The 22,933-nt window shown below is 42.3% G+C and overlaps 1 protein-coding gene across 4 annotated transcripts in view; it reads right to left on the bottom strand.

The window, feature by feature from the left end:
- Nucleotides 1-22,933, bottom strand: part of LOC149453972 (membrane-spanning 4-domains subfamily A member 8-like) — a 66,288-nt gene that overhangs the window by 30,100 nt on the left and 13,255 nt on the right. For 3 of the 4 annotated variants that reach the window (XM_089687983.1, XM_089687986.1, XM_089687985.1), the window contains exons 2-3: nucleotides 8,190-8,473; nucleotides 3,710-3,820 (exon numbers count right to left, since the gene is read on the bottom strand). In XM_089687983.1, the coding sequence (XP_089544109.1) occupies nucleotides 3,710-3,820; nucleotides 8,190-8,468 (390 nt within the window). In that variant the 5' untranslated portion in view covers nucleotides 8,469-8,473. Of the gene's footprint in view, nucleotides 1-3,709; nucleotides 3,821-8,189; nucleotides 8,474-20,460; nucleotides 20,563-22,933 lie in introns of those variants that run through there. The other variant, XM_089687984.1, reaches the window with a different exon arrangement.

Genomic DNA, 22,933 nt, shown 5'->3' with positions numbered 1-22,933 from the left:
ACAGCCCTACTCAATCAATGCCCCCCTGGCATCTCCAATTCGTAATTTAAGCTCATCATGCAAGTTACGACGGCGGCTAAGCAGGTTATAGCGAAATCCTGGAAATCCCCCACCCTAAGTGTCGCAGCTGTCAAAACCAGAATAACACAAGCCATGATACATGCAAAGGTGGAAGCCACAATTCTTGACACGATTCCTAAATTCTTGTGCATATGGAGCCCCTGGGTAGAGCGCTTCCTCCTGCCTAACTTTGACGAATCACTCCTTTTACCCTGATTTGGGTACTATGCGCTAAGGATATTGTCAATAGCCCTTTGTACGCAGTACGTAAACTTGTTGAACGCTCATGGAGTCAATGTTGCTGTTCCTCTTCCCCTTCCCCCCCTTCCACCCCTGTCTGACCCCCCTTCAAACTTCCCCCTATTTCTGTAATGCATTTGGGAGACATTACTTTGATTGCCTGGAACAATAATGTCTTTTGTTGTCAACTTTTACCTACCTGTTTCCGCTAGTAATGTATAGACATTTGTACTGTGACCCTCATCCATTTTTTCTTTTTTATGTCTTATTGCCACTTCAATGTCCAGCGTGCATTAGCAATGTCTTTGTTTGTTCCATTCTGATTTATTGTTAATAAAATTGTTTGAACAAGAAAAAAAGATACTAGTCCATCCAGTTCAACCAGAAAAAAAAAAAACACACACACACAAATAGAAAACTTCCATGTACACCATCCTATACCACAGTTGATCCAGAAGACAGAAAAACCTCAATAAAGCATGGTACAATTTGCTCCAGCAGGGGAAAAAAAATTCCCTCCTGATTTCCCAAGTGGCTTTTGGATATTCCCTGGATCAACTTTCCCTCTAAATGTTACTATCCAGTTATATTCTGTGTATCTAGGAAAGAATCCAGGCCTTTTTTTTAAAGCAATCTACTGAGCTGGCCAGAACCAACTCTTGAGGGAGTCTATTCCACATTTTCACAGCTCTTATTGTGAAGAAGTCTCTCCGTATTTGGGGAATAAATCTCTTTTTCCTCCAGACGTAAAGAGTGCCCCCTTGCTCTCTGTGATGACCTCAAGGTGAATATCTCTACAGCAAGTTCCCCATATGGACCACTGATGTATTTATACATGGTGATCATATCCACCCCGCCCCCCTTTATCTCCTCTTCTCAAAAGAAAACACAGTGGCTAAATGGTTAGTATGGTTGGCAGTACTAGGGTCATTGGTTCGAATCCCACCCACAGCACCATCTGCCTACAGTTTGCATGTTCTCCCTGTCCTCTGTATGGGATTCTTTCCAGAACTCCAGTTTCCTCCCACACTCCAAAGACATGCTGGTAGGTTAATTGGATCCTGTCTAAATTGGCCCTAGTATGTGTATGTATGAATGTGAATTAGGAACCTTAGATTGTACGCCCCTTGAGGGTTAGGGACTGATGTGAATGTACAATATACAGTATATGTAAAGCGCTGCGTAAATTGATGGCGCTATATAAGTATCTGTAATAAATAAAATAAATTCAGTTCCTCTAATCTTTCCGCATAGTTGAGCTCCTCCATGCCTCTGATCAATTTGGTTGCCCTTCTCTGCACTTTCTCCAGTTTCCCAATTTTTTTTTTGTGAATTGGTGCCCAACATTGAACTGCATATTCCAGATGAGGTCTTACTAATGATTTGTACCGGGTGTGACAGTGCAAGTCTCTCTCACTGTGGAAATGGGTTTGAAAAGGACATAGGACTCTCAAACAGTCAGTTTGAGAGGCTCCAGCAAATGTTTTGCGAGCAGAGAAAGCTATGTTTTAAGCTTTCCCTGGATTTGGTAAGTCTGGATCGGAGCTGTAAGCTTGAAGGCTCCAAAGAGTATTGGATGGGCTGGAGTCTTTAGTCTTGTGTCCAGATTTTTCAGAAGTTCTGCAGGGGGTATGTGTGTGTGTCCAGGTGCACACACTTGTTATAAGGCAGATCTTAGCATAGCTCATAAGTGGTGGAGATGGAATAGCAGTTGCTATTGCTGCAAGCCTGAAGACAGAGCCCTGTCAGGAGAGCTGGAAGCACTTGGTGGAGACTATAACCCTGATGAGGGGGATTCTGGGTGCAAGGACTGGGAAAGTCTGGCCAGTTACGAGAGTCTGGGAGACAGAGAGGGTCTGGGAGGCTGAGGAAGCTGCAGAGGCCAGTGAGTCCAAGTGGCTGGAGGGAATTCATGAGTCTCTGGAGGAAGAAAGCTGAGGTACAGGGAAAACTCTGTCAAGAGGCCATGTGGGGCCTGAACAGCAAGAAGCTGTTACCTAAGCTGAGAGAGCCTGAATAGCCAGTGGTCTGGGAGACCAAGCCAAGCAGAGGTACTGCTAACCAGAGAGCCAGGTGGCTCTGCATTTTCACTGTGTATTATTTTGAGTGAAGTTGAAACCCCCTTCGTGGAAAACCTTGTGTTCAAAGGACTTTTCAGTTACTGTTTAATAAAAATGGGCTAACAGGCCCTTAAGTTCAGTTCCTGTCTGGTGTGAACGCGCTAAAAAACCCTTCTACCACTGAGCTAAGCATCCCCCACATCACAAGGGGTAAAATATCTCTCTCTCTCTCTGGAGTCTATACCTCCATTTTTTTTTTTAATACAAGAAAGGATTTTGCGTGCTTTGGAAACCACAGATTGGCTCGGCATTGGTCACCAATGTAAGATGTATTTGTTCCACTGAGCCCCATTGGTTTTAGCAGGGGTTCCATAAGATCTGAACATTATTTATAGGGTTCATCAAGGGTTATGATGTTGAGAGGTTGCACTAGACCAGTGGCATGGCATTGGTCACCAATGTAAGACATATTTTTTCCACTGAGCCCCATTGGTTTTAGCAGGGGTTCCATAAGATCTGAACATTATTTATAGGGTTCATCAAGGGTTATGATGTTGAGAGGTTGCACTAGACCAGTGGCATGGCATTGGTCACCAATGTAAGACATATTTTTTCCACTGAGCCCCATTGGTTTTAGCAGGGGTTCCATAAGATCTGAACATTATTTATAGGGTTCCTCAAGGGTTATGATGTTGAGAGGTTGCACTAGACCAGTGGTGTCAAACTGGCCCTTGAGGCATTGCAAGGCTGACCATTAAAAGCATGCCTCCCAAAGGCATAGGCATGATGGGACTTGTAGTTTCTCAACAGCTGGAGGGCCATAGTTTGACAGCTGTGCACCAGACCCTTCTATTGTGCACCGGCAACCAACCCACCAATTGTTCAAGGTTTTGTCAATACAGATATCAAACTGTAAGAGACATAAAAGCAAAGCCTTCCAACATGGATTGGTAGCTTTTATCAGGACTCATGACACAACAAGGGCTTAATCTGCTGGAACAGTTGTGCATAAATGGCAAATTTTCGCTTATGACCATCTTAAGTGGAACTCCAGCCAAATGTCTTTTTGGATAGCATAGGAAAAGGTTTTTCTCAGGTTATTCTATTTGTCTTTGATCCTATTGAGAAAGATTAAACCCCAGTTCCTGTAAAGATGAAATGACAGTGGTCACCAGGACAGGGAGGGAGAACTCTCCAATGGGGACACAAGCAAAATCATCTCAATTGATTCAAACCCTCCCCTGCTACACTGGTGGATGCTTAGCTGTGACTGGACAATAGGTGGTATTGTAGGCCGTTGCTGTTTTGGTGGAAGTGGAATACAACACCAACAACAAATTGTTACTTACAAACACAGGTCCCCAAAAAGGAGTTCCACTTATAAGCGTGATAGCTAAGTGGGTGATGGCCAACACAATGCCGAGGCCAATCTCCAGGATGGCTGCCACAAGGACCACAATCTGAAGGAGAAAAGAACGAGGTTTAATTAGTTTGCAGCTGCATTTGTACAATACTCTGCTAAGTGCCATTGATATCTAATGGTCTGCTAGAGATAAATTAATAGATTTGCCCAGCTGATTAATCAACCCTGATGGGGATTCTTTCCAGTAAAGTTCAAGTTCCCCAAAGAACTTTTTCTCATTTTTTTTCATACCAAACGTCAGAGAACCATTTGTCATTCATGTGACATTTGGTAGAACCACTGTACAGTCTTATAGCTACCCAGTGCCAGGGCCAAATTGGTTGTTTTGCAGACTGGCTGGTAAGTGTTGCTGTGAAATCCTTTGTTTTCTATCCACCCAGTGTGAGCCTATGCCTTTTCACTCTGCTTATAAACCAATCCCTAGCAAATGTATGGTGTATTATGGCATTGTGCAGTCAAACAGCACATCCTTCAAGTAACCTTGACACATTTTTGAGTCTCTTTTTATCAGAACTAATTGCTCTGTTTTGAAGTGATGCTTTTATTCATTGACATACCTCTTTAGACCTAGTCTGTCCGGACAGTATGGTCACCTTCTGACTTGGCATTATCCACAGGCAGCTTAACTCTTCATTAAGATACAGTAGTTGAATCAAACACAATTTTACTTCAGCTAATTCCAGTCTTTTTAAGTGTAAAGAGACACTTTGCAGAGACAGGGCTTAGGAAAGTTGCTAACACTGACTGAGGGAATATAGAAGAATTGGGGAGGGTCTAGCTCGAACTAATCGAAAGACCCCACTCTAAACTGAACCCAGTGCTTGTAAAATATGTTAATTATGTGGCCGTAGCCAGTGCCTCTCCAGCCACAATCACTGACGCGTTTCACCCCATCCACAGGGCTTTGTCACAGTGGGTGGGGTAAAAAGTGTCAGCAGGGGGGAGCTGGCTGGAAAGGCACTGGTTGAGGCGACATAATCGAACACATTTTATCAGCCCTGGGTTCAGTTTTAAGCGGCGCCTTACACCTTATGTTCAAACCTTGTTGCAGATTCCTACCTTTTGTAATTCTGAAGAAATAGCTGTTTGCGTCTGTATGTACAAAATGAACGTGAAAGGGAGTGACTTCATAATTATCAGCTGCTGCACCTGCAGGGCTCTACTGAGGAAAGTGGCAGGGTCGGCATCCCTTTAGATGAGATTTCCCTTTGGGAGTATCTCACCAAAAAATGACATTTTTGTTGCAAGGGATGCACAAAAGCCGACCTGTATCTTAGTGCAGACTTCTGGGAAAATCAGTGAGCCAATCACACAAGCAGGAAATTACATTTGTATACAGAATGCCTCCAAGTTGCCATATTGAATTGCATTTTACAGAGCTGCAGGTTGAAAAGGAAAAATTATTTTTAATATCAAATTACAAACTGGCTTTTTCAACAAATGTATACATTATAATATTTTTTTATTTGCTATTTTTTTTGCACAAAATGGGAGTTACCACCCTTTAAAACTGTTAATTGATATGCTGCCACCTGTGGTCATTGGTTTCACATGTGATTTTCTGGAATTCCTCCTGTACTGTTCTTGCAAGGCACACATTGAGACTTGGGAAAGAAAATATTCATTGTGACCACTTTAAAATATGTAAAACGTCACCTTCCAACAACACATTCAGTTTAAAATGGAAATGAAAGACAAAACATTTGTTTATAGATACTGTATATTAAAAAAATTATAAATACATTTTTCCCCCTTTTTTTTTTTTTTATAAGTGATCACATGCTCAGCTGCATAGGGAACTTAGATAGTTGATGGAGGAGAAAAAGCAGCACACTGATCTTCCCAATGAATGGCTATACAGGGGGGGTTGTCAGGACAAGACTGATCAGTCGAGGAGAGCAAGCTGAGTTCCCAGCATAGCTAGAGAACTGACCACACTGTGCTCTTGTGCTTAGTCTGGTCAGTTACCACTTCCCGCCAACAGTACGCATATATATGGGCCGCATTACACTATATTGCCAAAAGTATTGGGAGGCCTGCCTTTACACGCACATGAACTTTAATGGCCCCCAGCCTTAGTCCATAGGGTTCAATATTGACTTGGCCCCGCCCTTTGCAGCTCTAACAGCTTCAACTCTTCTGGGAAGGCTGTCCACAAGGTTTAGGATGGTGTCTATGGGAAGGTTTGACCGTTCCTCCAGAAGCACATTTGTGAGGTCAGGCACTGATCTCGGACGAGAAGGCCTGGCTCGCAGTCTCTTCTCTAATTCATCCCAAAGGTGTTCTATGGGGTTGAGGTCAGGACTCTGTGCTGGCCAGTCAAGTTCCTCCACCCCAAACTCCCTCATCTTTATGGACCTTGCTTTGTGCACTGGTGTGCAGTCATGTTGGAACAGGAAAGGGCCATCCCCAAACTCTTCCCACAAAGTTGGGAGTATGAAATTGTCCAAAATGTCTCGGTATGCTGATGCCTTAAGAGTTCCCTTCACTGGAACTAGGGGGCCAAGCCCAACCCCTGAAAAACAACCCCAAACCATAATCCCCCCTCCACCAAACTTTACACTTGGCACAATGCAGTCAGGCAAGTACGGTTCTTCTGGCAACCACCAAACCCAGACATATCCATCAGATTGCCAGAGAAGCGTGATTTGTCCCTCCAGGGAACACATATCCACTGCTCTAGAGTCCAGTGGCAGCATGCTTTACACCACGTCATCCGACACTTTGCATTGCACCTGGCGATGTAAGGCTTGAATGCAGCTGCTCGGCCATGGAAACCCATTCCATGAAGCTCTCTATGCACTTTTGTTGTGCTAATCTGAAGGTCACATGAAGTTTGCAGGTCTTTAGCTCTGCAGACAGTTGGCGACTTCTGTGCACTGTGTGCTTCAGCATGCGCTGACCCCACTCTGTCATTGTACGTGGCCTACCACTTGGTGGGATTATAATAAAGTGGAAGCAACTGGGAACAACAGCAACTCAGCCACCAACAGTTGACTGTGAAATATTTAGTAGCAAGGAAATGTCACGGATGGACTTATTGCACAGGTAGCAACCTATCACGGTACCACACTTGGATTCACTGAGCTCCTGAGAGCGACCCATTCTTTCACAAATGTTTGTAGAAGCAGTCTGCATGCCTAGGTGATGATTTTATACCCCTGTGGCCATGGAGGTGATTGGAAGACCTGAATGCAATGATTTGGAGGGCAAGCCCAATACTTTTGGCCATATAGTGTATGTGTATCTGTCTTTTTGCTGGGATTGCGCTGCACAGCATGCTCCCAGCACAGAAAATAGGTTCTCAGCAGGAGCCCCGGGTCCCATACAAATGATCGGGACCCGGGACTCCCTGTTCCGGGTCACCTGATCACTGTGATAGCCTTTGATTGGCTATCACAGTGATCTGTCACTGTGCAGCCCAGCCCACCCGTGTGTAAACTGAAAGGAGAGAGAGGTACATTGTATCTCTCCATCCTTTGTAGAGTGGAAGCTATGTAAAGAAATGTGCATGTAAAAAAATCAAATAAGAAAAAATTGGCTGATCCAGGATAGACCTACGTCAGTGCCAGGGTTAGTGTTAGGATCAAGTTCAGGGTCAAAGGTCATGGACAATGGTCCTGGTCAGTATACTTCGGGCAGGATTGTTTTTTTTTTTTTTTAAAGCATTTTCAGCTTTAAGCGACTCATCCTTTGGATATATGTACTTTATTGATTAAAGGGTACAGTGTGCAAATACAGCAGCCTACACGTTTCAGTAAGAAGCCTTAATCATAGCTAAAAAACAACTCAGGACAAACAGATTTAAATACTAAATACATAGACAGACTCTTGTATAAAAACTCCTCCCATTGCAAATTCTCTACAAGAGTCTATATATTTAGTCTGTCCAGAGTTGGATTCACCACAGAGTCTGGAGCGGAACCTGGCTCAGCCTCTCTGAGAGCCGCTGAGACCTTGAGCCAGTCGATCCCTCTCTCTCCACAGTCCAGTGCTCCAGTGAGCTCTGGGGGGCAGAGCAGAGCAGTGACTGAGTCGCTGCTCTCTGCTCAGAGCAGCAATGAGAACTCAGCGATTAGCGGTCATGTGATCGTTGAGTTCTCACCCTTAGAGCTGCCGGGGGATAGATGCAGCATCAGGCCAATGTTGCACCCACCTAGGTAAGTATAATTTGGGGGAAAGAAAAAATCCAAACTTCTTTTAATACATTTATTACTGAGAAACAGGTTTGCTGTGGGTCCTGTATCTACCTGTTCTTCATCTCTACTCTCCCCTATACATCATATTATCCGTTGTAAAAGGACAGATACACTTTTTTTTTTTTTTTTTTTTTAGATGTGGTTCTCACGTTTCTGGCCTTGTTGTATGACTTATCTGTCTGCTGTACGGTCACCTTTAATACTTACTCCCAGAGCCTTTGGTTTACCCTTCAGAAATGTTTGGAAAAATGGTAAAGATGGGTCCATATTTTGTGGTACGATGGCGGACAGATGCCATTGTGGTGCCACAGTGGGTCCACTCCATGTCTGGGTTGTAGGAGGGACATAGTAGACGTTGGACGGAGGACTGACATTCTGAAAGAAAGACGCCACAGGCACATTGGACACTGGGACAGAGGATGGAGTGCTGCTCATTAGAGTCTCATAGCAAGGAGGTACATCTTCATATGCAGGGGCTGACATCATGAAATCTAAAATAGAAAAAAGATGTTCAAAAAGGTAAAACCAGGATTAGGTACTTTCCCAAATATATCAACATAACAGTGCTGCAATATTTTACTAAATCGCTGTATAAGGAGAAGGATCTTAATATAAAAATACATTTTTTTTAATAGTTTTAGATACAGAATGGTTAAAACCCATATCATCTCAAACAATGTTATTGGCTTTCCAAGCTATCTTCTTTGAATGGCACAGCTTATATAATGAGATGAGGAGAAAGGAAGGTGTTTTTGTAGTCCAAATCGAGAGCGCAGTCTAGGGAAGCATTTCTCAACCAGGGTGCCGCAAGGATTTCCCAAGGGGTGCCGCAGGAAAATTGGCAAAATATCCCCCAGTCTATGTAAAATAGATTTTTCTCACCACCAGCAATGTTTCCTTCCTTCTTTACAGCGGTGCCGGCCTTCTGAGTAAAAAACGCATGCAGATGTCACCAGCACTTGAGAAGCTCCGCGGGCAATCCGCCCGCCTCCTGGCAACCGATGACATCATCACATCCCACATTGCTTTCTGGGAGTGTGGTAAGCGACCTTCTCTAGCTGCAGTGGTGGACAGAACTCTTCTGTCGGCAGATGAGGCGGCACATGCAGGCATGTGAGAGGGCAAAAAAAGACACTGCTTTTCTTCGGCGAGCTGCATGAGTTCTGGGAGGTACAAACTATAATAATAGAACTATAGCAGCAGATTTGGTGATTGGTTTCTATGTAATCAACTATAAAAACAATTAAAAAAAAAAAAAATATATATGATTTTGCACACACCGGCCGCCCTGTAGCTGTAAAACTGCTGTAGGGTGCCCAGTAAGTGGTTATGTAGGGATCTTCTGCCCTCTACTGTCTGTAAGTGGCTCTGCTGCTTAACCACTTGAGCTCCAGAGGATTTACCCCCCTTAATGACCAGGCCTCTTTTTGCTACTTGGCGCTGCACTAATTCAACTGATAATTGTGCGGTCATGCAATGCTGCACCTAAACGAAATTTACGTCCTTTTTTTCACACAAATAGAGCTTTCTTTCGGTGGACACTTCCTCACTACCTATCACAGTTTCGAAGGCCCTGACATGCCAGGATAGCCCCAAACCCCCCCAAATGACCCCTTTCTGGAAAGTAAACACCCCAAGGAATTTAAAAAGAGGCATGGTGAGTATTTTGCAGATCTCATTTTTTCTCACAAGGTTTTGAAATATAAAAAAAATGTTTTTGTTTTTTTTCTTCATTTTCCAAAAACTTGTGGCAACAAATGAGATCTGCAAAATACGTACCATGCCTCTTATCAAATTCCTTGGGGTGTCTACTTTCCAAAAAGGGGTAATTTGGGGGGGTTAGGTGCTATCCTGGCATTTCAGGGCCTCCGAAACTGTGATAGGTAGTCTGGAAGTGTAATGAGGAAATAAAGCCCTTTAAAAGCCTGAAGGTGCTTATTGGATTTTGGGGTCCTGTACTTGGCTAGACTGCCAAAACGTCTCTCACATGTGGTACCCCCATACTTAGAAGAAGTAGCAAAATGTATTTTGGGGAGTAATTCCACATATAACCATGGCATGTGTGAGCAGTAAATAATTTAAGTGACAATTTTGTGTAAAAAAAAAAAAAAAAAATTATTTTTGTCATTTTCCAAAAACTTGTGGTAAAAAAATAAATTCTTCTATTGATTCAACATTCCTCTTAGCAAATAGTTTGGGGTGACTACTTTCCAAAAAGGGGTCATTTTGGGGGGTGGGGGCGTTTTATGCCCAGCATTAGAAGTTTATGCCACACTTCATTCACTCTTCTAAACACCTGAAGACCAAGCCTTTTTGTTCACATGAAAACAATCAGTATTTTTTGCTAGGAAATTAATTTAAACCCCCAAACATTATATATTTTTTTAAAGCAGGCACCCTAGTGAATAAAATGGTGGGTACTACAATTTTTTATGGCACATAGTACTCGCGCAGCGATTTTTCAAATGCAATTTTTAAAAAAAAATACACTTTTTTTACTTTTAATGCACAAAAACACAATATATTGGCCAATTATTTGTTAAAACATGAAAGATAATGGTATGCCGAGTAAATAGATACCAAACATGACATGCTTTAAAACTGCGCATGCCACGTTCAATGGCGACAAACTGCAAACATTTTTAATATCCATAGGCAGCGCTTTAATAGCCTTTAAAAGCCACCATTTTAGATTTACAGAGGAGGTCTACTGTTAGAATTACTGCCCTTGATCTGACGTTCACGGCAATACCTCACATGCATGGTTCAACCTCTGTTTACATAACGGCACAGAGTCAAGGCTTGTGCACACAGGTGTGCACACATGGGAGGGGCAATTTTTTTTTTTTTTTATAGTTATTTTGATTTTTTTTAAATTATTTTTACATTGTACCATTCATTTTTTTTTTTTAATCACTTTTAATGCTATAACAGGGAATGTAAATAACCCCTATAACTTCAATGGGCATTGTCACATATTCTTTTTTGAGAAATCTGGAGTCTATCAGACTCTAGATATCTCCTCTGCTCTTACATTATCTAATCAAACCAAAATCGGTGTGATCAGATGCTTTCCCAATTTACAAATGGCGCTGTTTATATCCTGCGAAACTGAAGTGATGAAATGCTTGTAGCTTCCGAATTCTTAGACTATAGAGATGATTGGCATCATTCTGGTGTCCAATCAGCTCTATGGTCAGCTGGCAGAAACACTGGCTGCATTCTCAGGTTCCCCCGATGGCACGAAACTGCCCGAGAAGGCCGTGGAAGGCAGCGGGGGAGGGGGGACATAATCTTCCACTGCTTGTAAAAGCAATCTTGCAGCTAATTAGCCACTAGGATTGCTTTTACATGAAAGTCGATCACCGGCTGAAAAAAACGATACCAGGATGATGCCTGCAGCTGTAGGCATCATCCTGGTATAACCATTCAAATCCAGTGATGTACCAGTACGTCGCTGGTCCTTGTTGGGTATATATGCTATGTTCTTTTTTTTTTTTTTGTATGCAGCCTGTGGACTGAATGAAAAAATGAGAAGAAATATCTGCCAGAAAAAGTGTGTGGTATGCCCACCATTAGAATATACCGCCCTGCATCCACCCACTTCTAATGGTGGGCACACATTAGGTCACACTTTGCCACAAGTGCCAGTTCCAAGATTGAATAAATGTCTAAATAGTGGCACGCTTGAATAAAAATTGTCCACGTATAAGTGGTACCCCGTATGGAGAAATGATGACACCAAGTCCCAAACTGCTCCCCATGTAGTCTGGGCATCCGGGGGGCTCCATGTGACTATCTTTTCCCTCGTAAATCCAAAACTTATAAGTATAGCCTGTTGTCCTCTCACAGGTCTTCTACTTCTTGACCCCATATCTGGCACGCTTGCAGGGGAGAAATTGTTTGAATGCAAGGCGGCCAGAAAAAATAATAAGGGACTCATCAACGCAGATGTTTTGCTGGGGAGTATAGGCATCTGCAAACTTTAGGGTAAGGTGATTTGCGAGGGGCTGAATTTTGTGGAGCCGGTCAAATTCAGGGTTACCCCGAGGATGACAGAGTGTATTGTCGCTGAAATGCATAAAACACATTATACTCTCATATCTATGCCTGGCCATGGCAGCAGAGAACACGGCATATGATGAATGGGGTCTGCGGACCAATACAACCGCAATTCATTTCTTTTAGTAATGCCCATGTTGAGGGTTAGGCCCAAAAAAAATTTAAATTTGAAAACCGTAATGAGTTTCCATGCGAATGGTCTGGCAAGGTTTGAATTTGGGTTGGCGGCGATAAAATTGTTGTGCATATAGACTGCTTTGATCCACAATCAACGCATACAGATATTCCGTGAAAAACAGCTCCAAAAATCAAGGAGGTATGTGAAAGACCAAGATGTACTAGACCGCTGGTACTCACCAGTTCACCAAAAGGTAGAGCGGCACTAGTACTGGCACTCTGCTGCATATGAGAGTCATCAATTTACCGACAAGTGCTAACAGAGATCAGGCCTGATTCTGGGAACACTGCGGTTTTGTGTGCAATGAATCAAGTGACAGTGATCTACTGACACTGCACTTGCTGGGGGAGAAGGGGGGGGTAAGCGTAGGGGCTTAACGCAGGTGTTGGCAGGTGCAGGGGCTGATCCCGCTAACGCTGCGGTTTTGCGGACGCTATACTAATGTGAATGCTGGTATAGTGCTGACCTGATCAAAGATATTGACCCATTCAGACACTATACTAGCAATGGAGGTTTATTGTACATGGGCGTGCTCCTGGCAATCAAGGGGTTAAATGTGATGACTGGTGTACTGTCGGGCAATATGACGCTATCTGGGAGGGGTGTGAAAACCACGGGAGCGCGAATTACGTATATATATATATGTGATTTTGCGTACCCATGCCGCCCTGTAGCAGTATTTCTGCTGTAGGGTGGTAAGGAAGCGGTTACAGAAGAGGTTTGTGTTATGGCGCTGCGTTACTTTAACTGACGATTGCGCGGTCATGCAACACTGCACCCAAATTAAATTTACATCCTTTTTTTTCCACAAATTGAGCTTTCTTTCGGTGGTATTTGATCGCCTGTGCGTTTTTAATTTTTTGCGCTATAAAAAAAAAGGCTGACAATTTTGAGACAAAACAACAATATTTTGGACTTTTTGCTATAAAACATGTCCAGTAAAAAAAATTAAAAAATCAAATTTTGGCACAAATTTCATCCAAAATGCATTCTGCGACATGTCTCTGCTAAAAAAAAATCCCAATACGTGTAAATTAATTGGTTTACATGAAAGTTATAGCGTTTACAAATGGCGGGAAAGATACTGGGATTTTTTATTTTATTTATACTAATAATGGTGGCGATCAGCGACATATGACGGCGACGAGCGACTTATGGCGGGACTGCGGGACTGTGGCGGACATTTTGACACTGGGGGGGAACTGACTTGGGGTCACTGACATCCCCAGTGACACCAATACAGTGATCAGTGAAAAAAAAAACCACTGAAACTGTACTAATGGCAATGGGGAGGAAGGGGTTAACATTTTTAGTGTTCACTGTGTGAGGGGAGTGTTTTACTAGGGGGAGGGGGTGTGTGCTGGAGGGGGGGGAGGGAGGGGGGAGCTGATCGAGGCAGAGAAACCCTCTGCAGCTTGTCACGAGCTGAGCAACTGACAGATAACAAGGCTGTGTGTAAACAATGCAGCCGTGTTATCTGTCAGTAATCACAGCTCATCACGGCCAAAAAGCTGGTAATCACTGGCCGTGACCCGGCGGCTGGGACCCGCTGATGACACCCGCGGGACAGGTAGGGCGTGCACGCGCCTCGCGTGCGCCCCCTACCTGTTTTGCAGAACCGCGTTTTAAAACGTGGTTTTGCCTGTGAGTGCCGCCCTGCCACCGTATATCTACAGTGGCTGGTCGGCAAGTGGTTAATGTTCACAGTGATAACTCATATACATCACTTCCTGTCTCTGGAGGCTGACTCTAGAAACCCCAGAAGGAGGAAGTGGAGAGAGAGAGACACAGAGAACTGGGTCACTGAGGGGCTGCTGTATTTTTTACCCATACCAAAAGAAAAATCCCAATAAGAGTAATATTAATTGGTTTGCATGAAAGTTATAGCATCTGCTAAATATATATATACTCTGTGTACAGTGTTGTTTACCAACTCCGGGCACTGTTCTGTGATTCAATGAGCCAATCAGCAGGTCCCAGTTATCAATCATTGTCCTGGACCCACTGATCGGCTTGTGCTGTGCCGAATGACAGCACAGCTGGGGGGCGCTCGCACACACCCCCTGTTCGGAAGTGGATATCATGTACTAGGTACGGGATCCAGTGCAGAAAAGCCGCCCTGCCACAATATATCTGCGTAGGGCAGTCTTAAAGCAGTTAATGTTTACAGAGATTATTTGAGTAGAAATATAGGGATCTGATAATTAATGTTCTAATATGTATAAGTTTTTATTACAGTTCTATTTTTTTCTTCTCAGGAAATGTAATTTGACGTGTATGTCTGAGATGCAAACCTAGCCAGCTGGAAAATGCCAACTTCCTCCTTTAAGGATAAGAAAAGCATCTAATGGTCAAACCAGTTTGAACCAGCAACTGTCTATTTTGGACTGATCATGTGCTATTAACCTGCACTTAACTCTGAGTTTGCTGTTAAGCATATGAAGATCTGATTGGATCAAAACCGTATAACCACGCCTGAATTTCTGTATGATCACGCCCGGACTATATCTATATATGTAATAGTTTAAAGCTTAAGAGACAGATATATATTTTGTATAACCTTAGTTCATATCACATGTGGTAAACTTTTTTATGCTATATTATCTCCACTGCAGTGTAATAAATGCACCTTTCTTTATCAATCTGGCTATCTCATCTAGAAAGTCTCGCTTAGAGACACCCTAACCTGAAGATACATTTATGTACATCACTTCCTGTCTTTAGAGGCTGACTTTAGAAACCCCAGAAGGAGGAAATGGAGAGAGACCGAGAAATGAGTCACATTGAGCTGCTACTGCTGCCGAATTTTTACCCAGACCAGAAGCAGAGACTATTAGGCAGGTGTTCCTATGTTCTATTAGTTTACCAGCAGATGCTTATACCTTCTTGGGTGTGTATCTAAATCCTTGCGACAGACTTATCTTTGTCCTATTGTTATTATCTCACATGCACAGTGCCAGATAGCTAGGTCTGTGCTACTGTATGTGTGTAGTAGTCACCTTTCAGTATATTAGTAGGTGAACCTCCTTATTGCATTATAGTTTAAATGTAGCTCCTGTCAGTCTAATTAATCCTCTCCTTTCTGCTCTGTGATTACATAGCTAGTTTTAGCTCAGGACGCAAAGGCAAGAACCAGTTTGGCATCTTTTGCCCTGGATGCTGGATGGCCTTGTCCCAGTACTGGTTACTATCAATGAACATTGCGAATGAGATTGCTGCTTGTCACCTGGATTGCTTCAATTGTGGACATCTATAGACTTGGTGCCAGTCTGCTCATTCTCCTCTGATATCAACAAGGCATTTTCATTTACACAACTGCCATTTAATGGATATTTATCTGTAATCCCTAAAGATGGTTGTGAGTGAAAATCCCTGTAGGTCAGCAGTTTTTGAAATACTCAGACCAGCCCGTTTTTGGCACCAACAACCATGCCACGTTCAAAATCACTTAAATTCCCTTTCTTCCCCATTCTGATGCTCGCTTTGAACTCCAGCAAGTGGTCTTCACAATGCATTGAGCGGCTGCCATGTGATTGGCTGATTAGCAATTTGTGTTACTAAGCAAGTGAACAGGTGTACCTAATAAAGTGGTTGGTGAGTGTATGTATGCGGCATGTAGTAATGTATGTGTGTAGGTTACATGCTGCACTTGTATTTAGGGTGTAACACCCCAACCCTCACCCCTTGATCAGCGCACTCATATTCCATGGACACTCTCTCCAGCTTTCTATCTGACATCCCTATGGAAGTATGGGCAGAAAATTGGAGAAAGTGTCTGCAGGAGCCTAATATTCTCTGTCAGTAATTTTTTGGTTTGTCAGTAAAAAAAGTAATGGGGGATTGGCAACCCATCGTAAATAGACTGACTCTGAGTGCCACAGCACGGGTTTCTGATTGCAAGAAACTATGTTCCAGGCTAGTTGGACAAAGGCTGAAGGATATCGCCATCACCAGAGATTTCATCTTCAGGTCTCCACCAAGATGAACGCTACATTTTGATCATCCTCAAAGGCCCATGCAACTGATCTTTGCTGCAACATACATCTGGGGGGTATCCTTATTAATAATTACTGTATATACACCCCAGTTTTTGTGCACAGTATCACCAGGACTCTTGTTGGCCCCTTAGCTGATAGTACATACATCTAATGTGCAAACAGGTATTATTATTCTTCTCTTTAATAAAGTTTGTAGTATTTCCCTACTGATATGCATCTATATATATATGGTTAATGTTATATGCCAGTTGCACTAGTTTCTCTGATTCCAATTGTTTTCAGTTGATTACTGATTATTTTTCAGGTGGAGGCAATGCCGATTTTATTATTAAACCCACTCTTCCATTTGGTGACAGTAATGAATAATTTAAAGGAGAACTAAGGTCACAGCACACGCTTTTCAACATTGTCATTGTAATCGCAATACAAATGGTTATTATTTACAATCCATCATAAGCTTACTTGGTAAATCTCCTTTCACATGTGTTCTACCTGTTTGCTGGCCATCTATTTCAACAACTTTCTGGATTCCCTGCATGAAATGCATCTTCTACTCCGCTGTTTACTTTCAGTTTCTAAGGACTACATATCCCATGGTGCCTACTTACAGGACAAAGTAATTATGGAATTCAAGGAAGTTAAAGTGATAGCAAACACACACTATAAAAGTAAAGTGCAGCGCTAAAGAAAACAAAAAACAAAAATAAAATAAAAGCACATAAAGTCAATAAAAATAAGTCCGCAAAAATATGAGGGAGGGGGGAAAGGGAAGGCCCTAGGCCAAAAAAAGTCTCAAAAAAAGAAGGACGACTTCAAATGCCCATATACACTGATCAAAGATGTATATACTGCGGTAGAGATGGAGTTTGAAGATGTAGTCAGGGAACAGAGGTAGATGCAATCCCCGGATCAGTGAAGATCCCCAGATCAAGGAAGCAATCGTTCCACAAGACAGCAAGGAAGCAGTCACAGCTCCACCAAAGAGAAACACCACTCCTTCACTTCATATCAGCGGCATCTAGGAGGAGATACTCCTCATAAAAAGAAAAGCCCATGGTGAGGTACATTTAAAAAGCATTTATTAAATAAAACAGGATGCATCCAGAGAATATGTGAAAATGCACACCGCTAGTGAATAAACATGAAAACTAGCAATGGAGGCGGAACAGGACTAACCGTCCTGTCAGATGTAGTGGCCGCCGGAGCTCCCCAGTGCTCCGACGGCGTGGCGTCAAGGCGTGCGCAGGTTCCTCCTTACGCGTTACGTGCCAAGCACATCCTCAGAGGAAAGAACCGGTTCTTTCATGTTTATTCACTAGCGGTGTGCATTTTCACATATTCTCTGGATGCATCCTGTTTTATTTAATAAATGCTTTTTAAATGTACCTCACCATGGGCTTTTCTTTTTATGAGGAGTATCTCCTCCTAGATGCCGCTGATATGAAGTGAAGGAGTGGTGTTTCTCTTTGGTGGAGCTGTGACTGCTTCCTTGCTGTCTTGTGGAACGATTGCTTCCTTGATCTGGGGATCTTCACTGATCCGGGGATTGCATCTACCTCTGTTCCCTGACTACATCTTCAAACTCCATCTCTACCGCAGTATATACATCTTTGATCAGTGTATATGGGCATTTGAAGTCGTCCTTCTTTTTTTGAGACTTTTTTTTGGCCTAGGGCCTTCCCTTTCCCCCCTCCCTCATATTTTTGCGGACTTATTTTTATTGACTTTATGTGCTTTTATTTTATTTTTGTTTTTTGTTTTCTTTAGCGCTGCACTTTACTTTTATATTTATGTGAGGAATCTTTTGGTTGTCCTATGTGTTTCAGCTGCTCGTCCTTTAAAGCGCTCACTTATTTTCTTTGATTTACTAGCAAACACACACTGTTTAATTTACATTATCTGTTCTCTTTCTGTATGTAGATGATGGCACTGTAATTTATTTTAAAAAAAGTACCTTTTTTCTCACATGACCTAGATCTTTCCAAGCCTGTCTGCAGGAAAACTTAAGCAGGGGGAGCTTCTAGTCACATGTTCAAAATAAAAAAACAGCCTTTGGGATGCAGGATAAAAATTACAAACTGATTCAAATTTTCATACAACTATACATTTGAAATCAAATATTTATTATTTTTTGGCAATAACATGGGTATCTTAGAATACAAGGAAGGTGAAGCCTCCGTCAATCAATAATTGAGTTTAGCTGGTTAGTGGACATGGAGGAGGAAGGAGGGAGTGAGCTGTCATTTGTCACTGTGTATTTGCCCACATGTGTGACTCTATAGCCAGATGGGCTGCTCAGATGTCATAAGGAAATGCTTAGCACAGAAACACGCTACAAAATGAGCATGTACAGTAGCTGCCAACACTGCTCTGCAAAATCCCCAGCTGCATTGGGGACATGAACAGACGGTGGACATAGAGAACAGCAGGATCAAGTAGGTTTTTTTTGCAGAATACAGACAACAAATCCCATACTGAGTGAGTATGAACAGCATGTATTACAGAATTTATTAATAGTTGTTTAAGCTGTGGATTTAGTGACACTTTAATGTATGGGGACCTTCACAAAAAGTTCTGTGCAGGGTGCAAAACAAACCTCCTTGATCAACCTTTGTAGGATGTTTGCTTTTCACTGAAGCACAGGTTGCCACTCACCTGTATGAACTGGATCCAATGGAAACCTTATTTTCCCATGTATAGGACAAGAATCCCTGACCCCGAGATGTTACCATCCTTAGTCCTCCTGCACATGGGACGTTTTTACAGCGGCTGTTTTTGGCTTTTGAAGTTTTTTTTTTCTACAGCTAGTAAACCCCCCAGCATGTTATCTTATGTGTCCATGCACACATAGACTAGAATCAACGTTTTTTGGCTGGAAAAAAAAAACCAGGACTAGTGGGTTTCTAGAGGAGCTTTTTAGTTGTAAAAATGATCTAATGCTGAAAAACGCGGTAAAACACCGCAAACCAGCGTTTTTTGACCTTTTTTTTTACACTAATGCAAAAAAGCTAAAAAACTCACGTTTTTATTGTGACTTTACACAACGAGCGTTACCATCGTTATCAAAACGTCCCGTGTGCATAAGGACTTATAACAAAGGACTACACTTCCGTACCAGGTACCCGTACCCTAATAAAGAACTACAACACTTTATAATTAGACCCTGATATCAGACTTACCCCAGAATTGCCTGTGCTGATATAGGTGAGATCTCTATTGGATCCTCCTCATATTGGTGGTCAAAGATCATTGATAAGGAGCAGGGAACCTGCAGTCATTAAAAATAGTCTTTCTACACCAGGGGCATACCAAGCACCCAAAAGGAAGAGTTTAGTGGTTTTGTGGAACTAGTCTTGGCAGAGCACAGGTTGGCCAGTTCACCCAAACCTATCTTCTCTATGAAAGGTTACAGTTTATGTTCAGTTCCGATTACCAGGTAGGCACTGTTGTGTGCTAGGAAGACAACTGCTTTCTAAACCGTTCACAGCAGAAACCCAACAGCATGCACAAGGTGGAGAAGAGACAGCTTCAACAAGTTCTCAAACAATATCCCACTATAGACTCTAAAAGACTATACACATTTTGGAAGGTCGAAAGGAGGTGTAAATGACATTTAATTCACATTAGAACACCCACTCTAATCAACTTATTCCAATATCTCTCATTCTAGTAAAGTTGGAGTAGAGCTTCCGACCCAGGTCTGGTCACTGAAATAGCTTACATAGGATGTGCTGGAGGGGTGTGACCACAGGTTAAAATTTTAAATTCTCAACCACCTATTCTATCATTGAATGTCTATCAAAGCATGTCCAGGATCTGCTACTGAGGGAATACAGGGCCGATGGAGCCGGACAGTGCACTAGGTATTGCTGCCCATCACTCATCTTCAAAGGTTTTCACAAGAACTTCAAGGTTCCCCCTGTGTAGACAATGGTAGCAACTGTAAAAAATACAACGTGCACATGCTAATATTTAAAGTGGTTCTAAAAGCTCAAGGTTTTTTTTTTCGGTCATACATTCTAAGCATGAAGGTAAAAAACCTTCTGTGTACAGGCTTGTGGGAAACCTTACTCCTGACACCTCTGGTCAGTACACTCGGCTCTCAAGTAGACTGGCACACAGGATTCATAGACCACACACACTGATCTAAGTTACAGATTATCTAAGCAAAGCAGTATTACTTCTATAGTTGGGACAGACACCCAATCACAGTCTCTTACCACCAAAAGAGGAATCTCACCCAAAATCTAGCTGGTTGGACACATGGAGGCAAATGTAAATATTGCATCCAATTTGATGTACTCTGTTGGTTATGTTGTAGCCTCTAGCCTGGGCGATTTCCTCCTTCCTCGGATGGGTGTTTGGTAGCTTAGGTAATTTTATCATTCCTCTGCGATGCCCCCCAGCTATTCTGTGAACTAGCATCACACACACACACTGGAGTTGATCTACTACCCACATGGAAGAAAAATATATTTTAAAAATATTCTTCTAAAATATATTGCCATATATTTGAAATGCTACAATTTTGGCCGTATTCAATAAATATATATATATATATATATATATATATATATATATATATATATATTGAGGAACAGAAGTATTTGAACACCCTGCGATTTTGCAAGTTCTCCCACTTAGAAATCATGGAGGGGTCTGAAATTCACATTGTAAGTGCATTCCCACTCTGAGAGACAGAATTAAAAAAAAAATTCAGGAAATCATTGTATGATTTTTAAAGAATGTATTTGTCTTGCACTGCTGAACATAAGTATTTGAACACCTGAGAAAATCAGTGTTAATATTTGGTACAGAAGCCTTTGTTTGCAATTACAGAGGTCAAACGTTTCCTGTAGTTCTTGACCAGGTTTGCACACACTGCAACAGGGATTTTGGCCCACTCCTCCACACAGATCTCCTCTAGATCTGTCAGGTTTCGGGTCTGTCGCTGAGCAACACGGAGTTTCAGCTCCCTCCAAAGATGTTCTATTGGATTTAGGTCTGGAGACTGGCTAGGCCACTCCAGAACCTTGATATGCTTCTTACGGAGCCACTCCTTGGTTATCCTGGCTGTGTGCTTCGGGTCGTTGTCATGTTGGAAGACCCAGCCATGACCCATATTCAATGCTCTGAGTGAAGGAAGGAGGTTGTTGCTCAAAATCTCACAATAAATGGCCCCATTCATCCTCTCCTTAATACAGTGCAGTCGTCCTGTCCCCTTTGCAGAAAAGCACCCCCCAAAGCATGATGTTACCACCCCCATGCTTCACAGTAGGGATGGTGTTCTTGGGATGCAACTCATCCTTCTTTTTCCTCCAAACACGACCAGTGAAGTTTAGACCAAAAAGTTCTACTTTGGTCTCATCTGACCACATGACTTTCTCCCATGCCTCCTCTGGATCATCCAGATGGTCATTGGCAAACTTCAGACGGGCCTGGACATGTGATGACTTGAGCAGGGGAACCTTCCGTGCAATGCATGATTTGAAACCATGACAACGTAGTGTTCTACCGACAGTGACCTTGTCCCAGCTCTCTTCATGTCATTGACCAGCTCCTCCCTTGTCGTTCTGGGCTGATTCCTCACCTTTCTTATCATCAGTGATACCCCACAAGGTGAGATCTTGCATGGAGCCCCAGTCCAAGGGAGACTGACAGTCGTCTTTAGCCTCTTCCATTTTCTAACAATTGCTCCAACAGTCGATCTATTTTCACCAAGCTGCTTGGCAATTGCCCTTTTCAGCTTTGTGGAGGTCCACAATTTTGTCTCTGGTGTCTTTTGACAGCTCTTCGGTCTTGCCTATGGTAGTAGTTGGCATCTGACTGTGGGGTGGACAGGTGTCTTTAAAGAGCTCAGACAGGTGCTACTAAGTTAGATTGAGTGGAGTAGAGGTGGACTTTTTAAAGGCACAGTAACAGGTCTTTGAGAGCCAGAATTCTTGCTGTTTCTTAGGTGTTCAAATACTTATGTTCAGCAGTGCAAGGCAAATAAATTCTTTAAAAAACATACAATGTGATTTCCTGAATTTTTTTTTTAATTCTGTCTCTGAGTGGGAATGCACCTACAATGTGAATTTCAGACCCCTCCATGATTTCTAAGTGCAAAATCGCATGGTGTTTACATACTTCTGTTCCTCACTGTGTGTATATATATATATATATATATATATACTGCATGTTGAAATGTGTTTTTTATATATTACAAAATATATGAAAAGTATTTTTAAAAATATTTTTTCTTTAACCGCTTCTATACCGGACACTTTTACCCCCTTCCTGCCCAGGCCAATTTTTAGGTTTCAGCGCTCTCACACTTTGACAATTGCGCGGTCATACAACACTGTACCCAAACTAAAATGTTATCGTTTTCTTCACACAACTGGAGCTTTCTTTTGGTGGTATTTAATCACCGCTGGGGTTTTTATTTTTTGCTAAATTAACAAAAAAAGACCAAACATTTTGAAAAAAACACACGTTTTTCTTTGTTTCTGTTATAAAAGTTTGCAAATAAATAATTGTTCTTCATACATTTAGGCCAAAATGTATTCTGCTACATGTCTTTGGTGAAAATAACCCAAATTAGTATTTATTATTTAGTCTGTAGGAAAGTTATAGAGTACATAAAATATGGTATAGATCTGAATATGGATCAGTCCTGAAGTACTGACGGCCAATCTAATTTCTTGAGGACGTAAAAATGTCAGAACAGT

Source organism: Staurois parvus, unplaced genomic scaffold (genome assembly GCF_062004578.1).
Source record: "Staurois parvus isolate SC_StPar_1 unplaced genomic scaffold, SC_StPar_1.0 ptg000443l, whole genome shotgun sequence".
Taxonomy (NCBI): Eukaryota; Metazoa; Chordata; class Amphibia; order Anura; family Ranidae; genus Staurois; species Staurois parvus.
The sequence above is the reverse complement of the archived record's forward strand: the minus strand, read 5'-3'. Positions and strand labels throughout refer to the sequence as shown.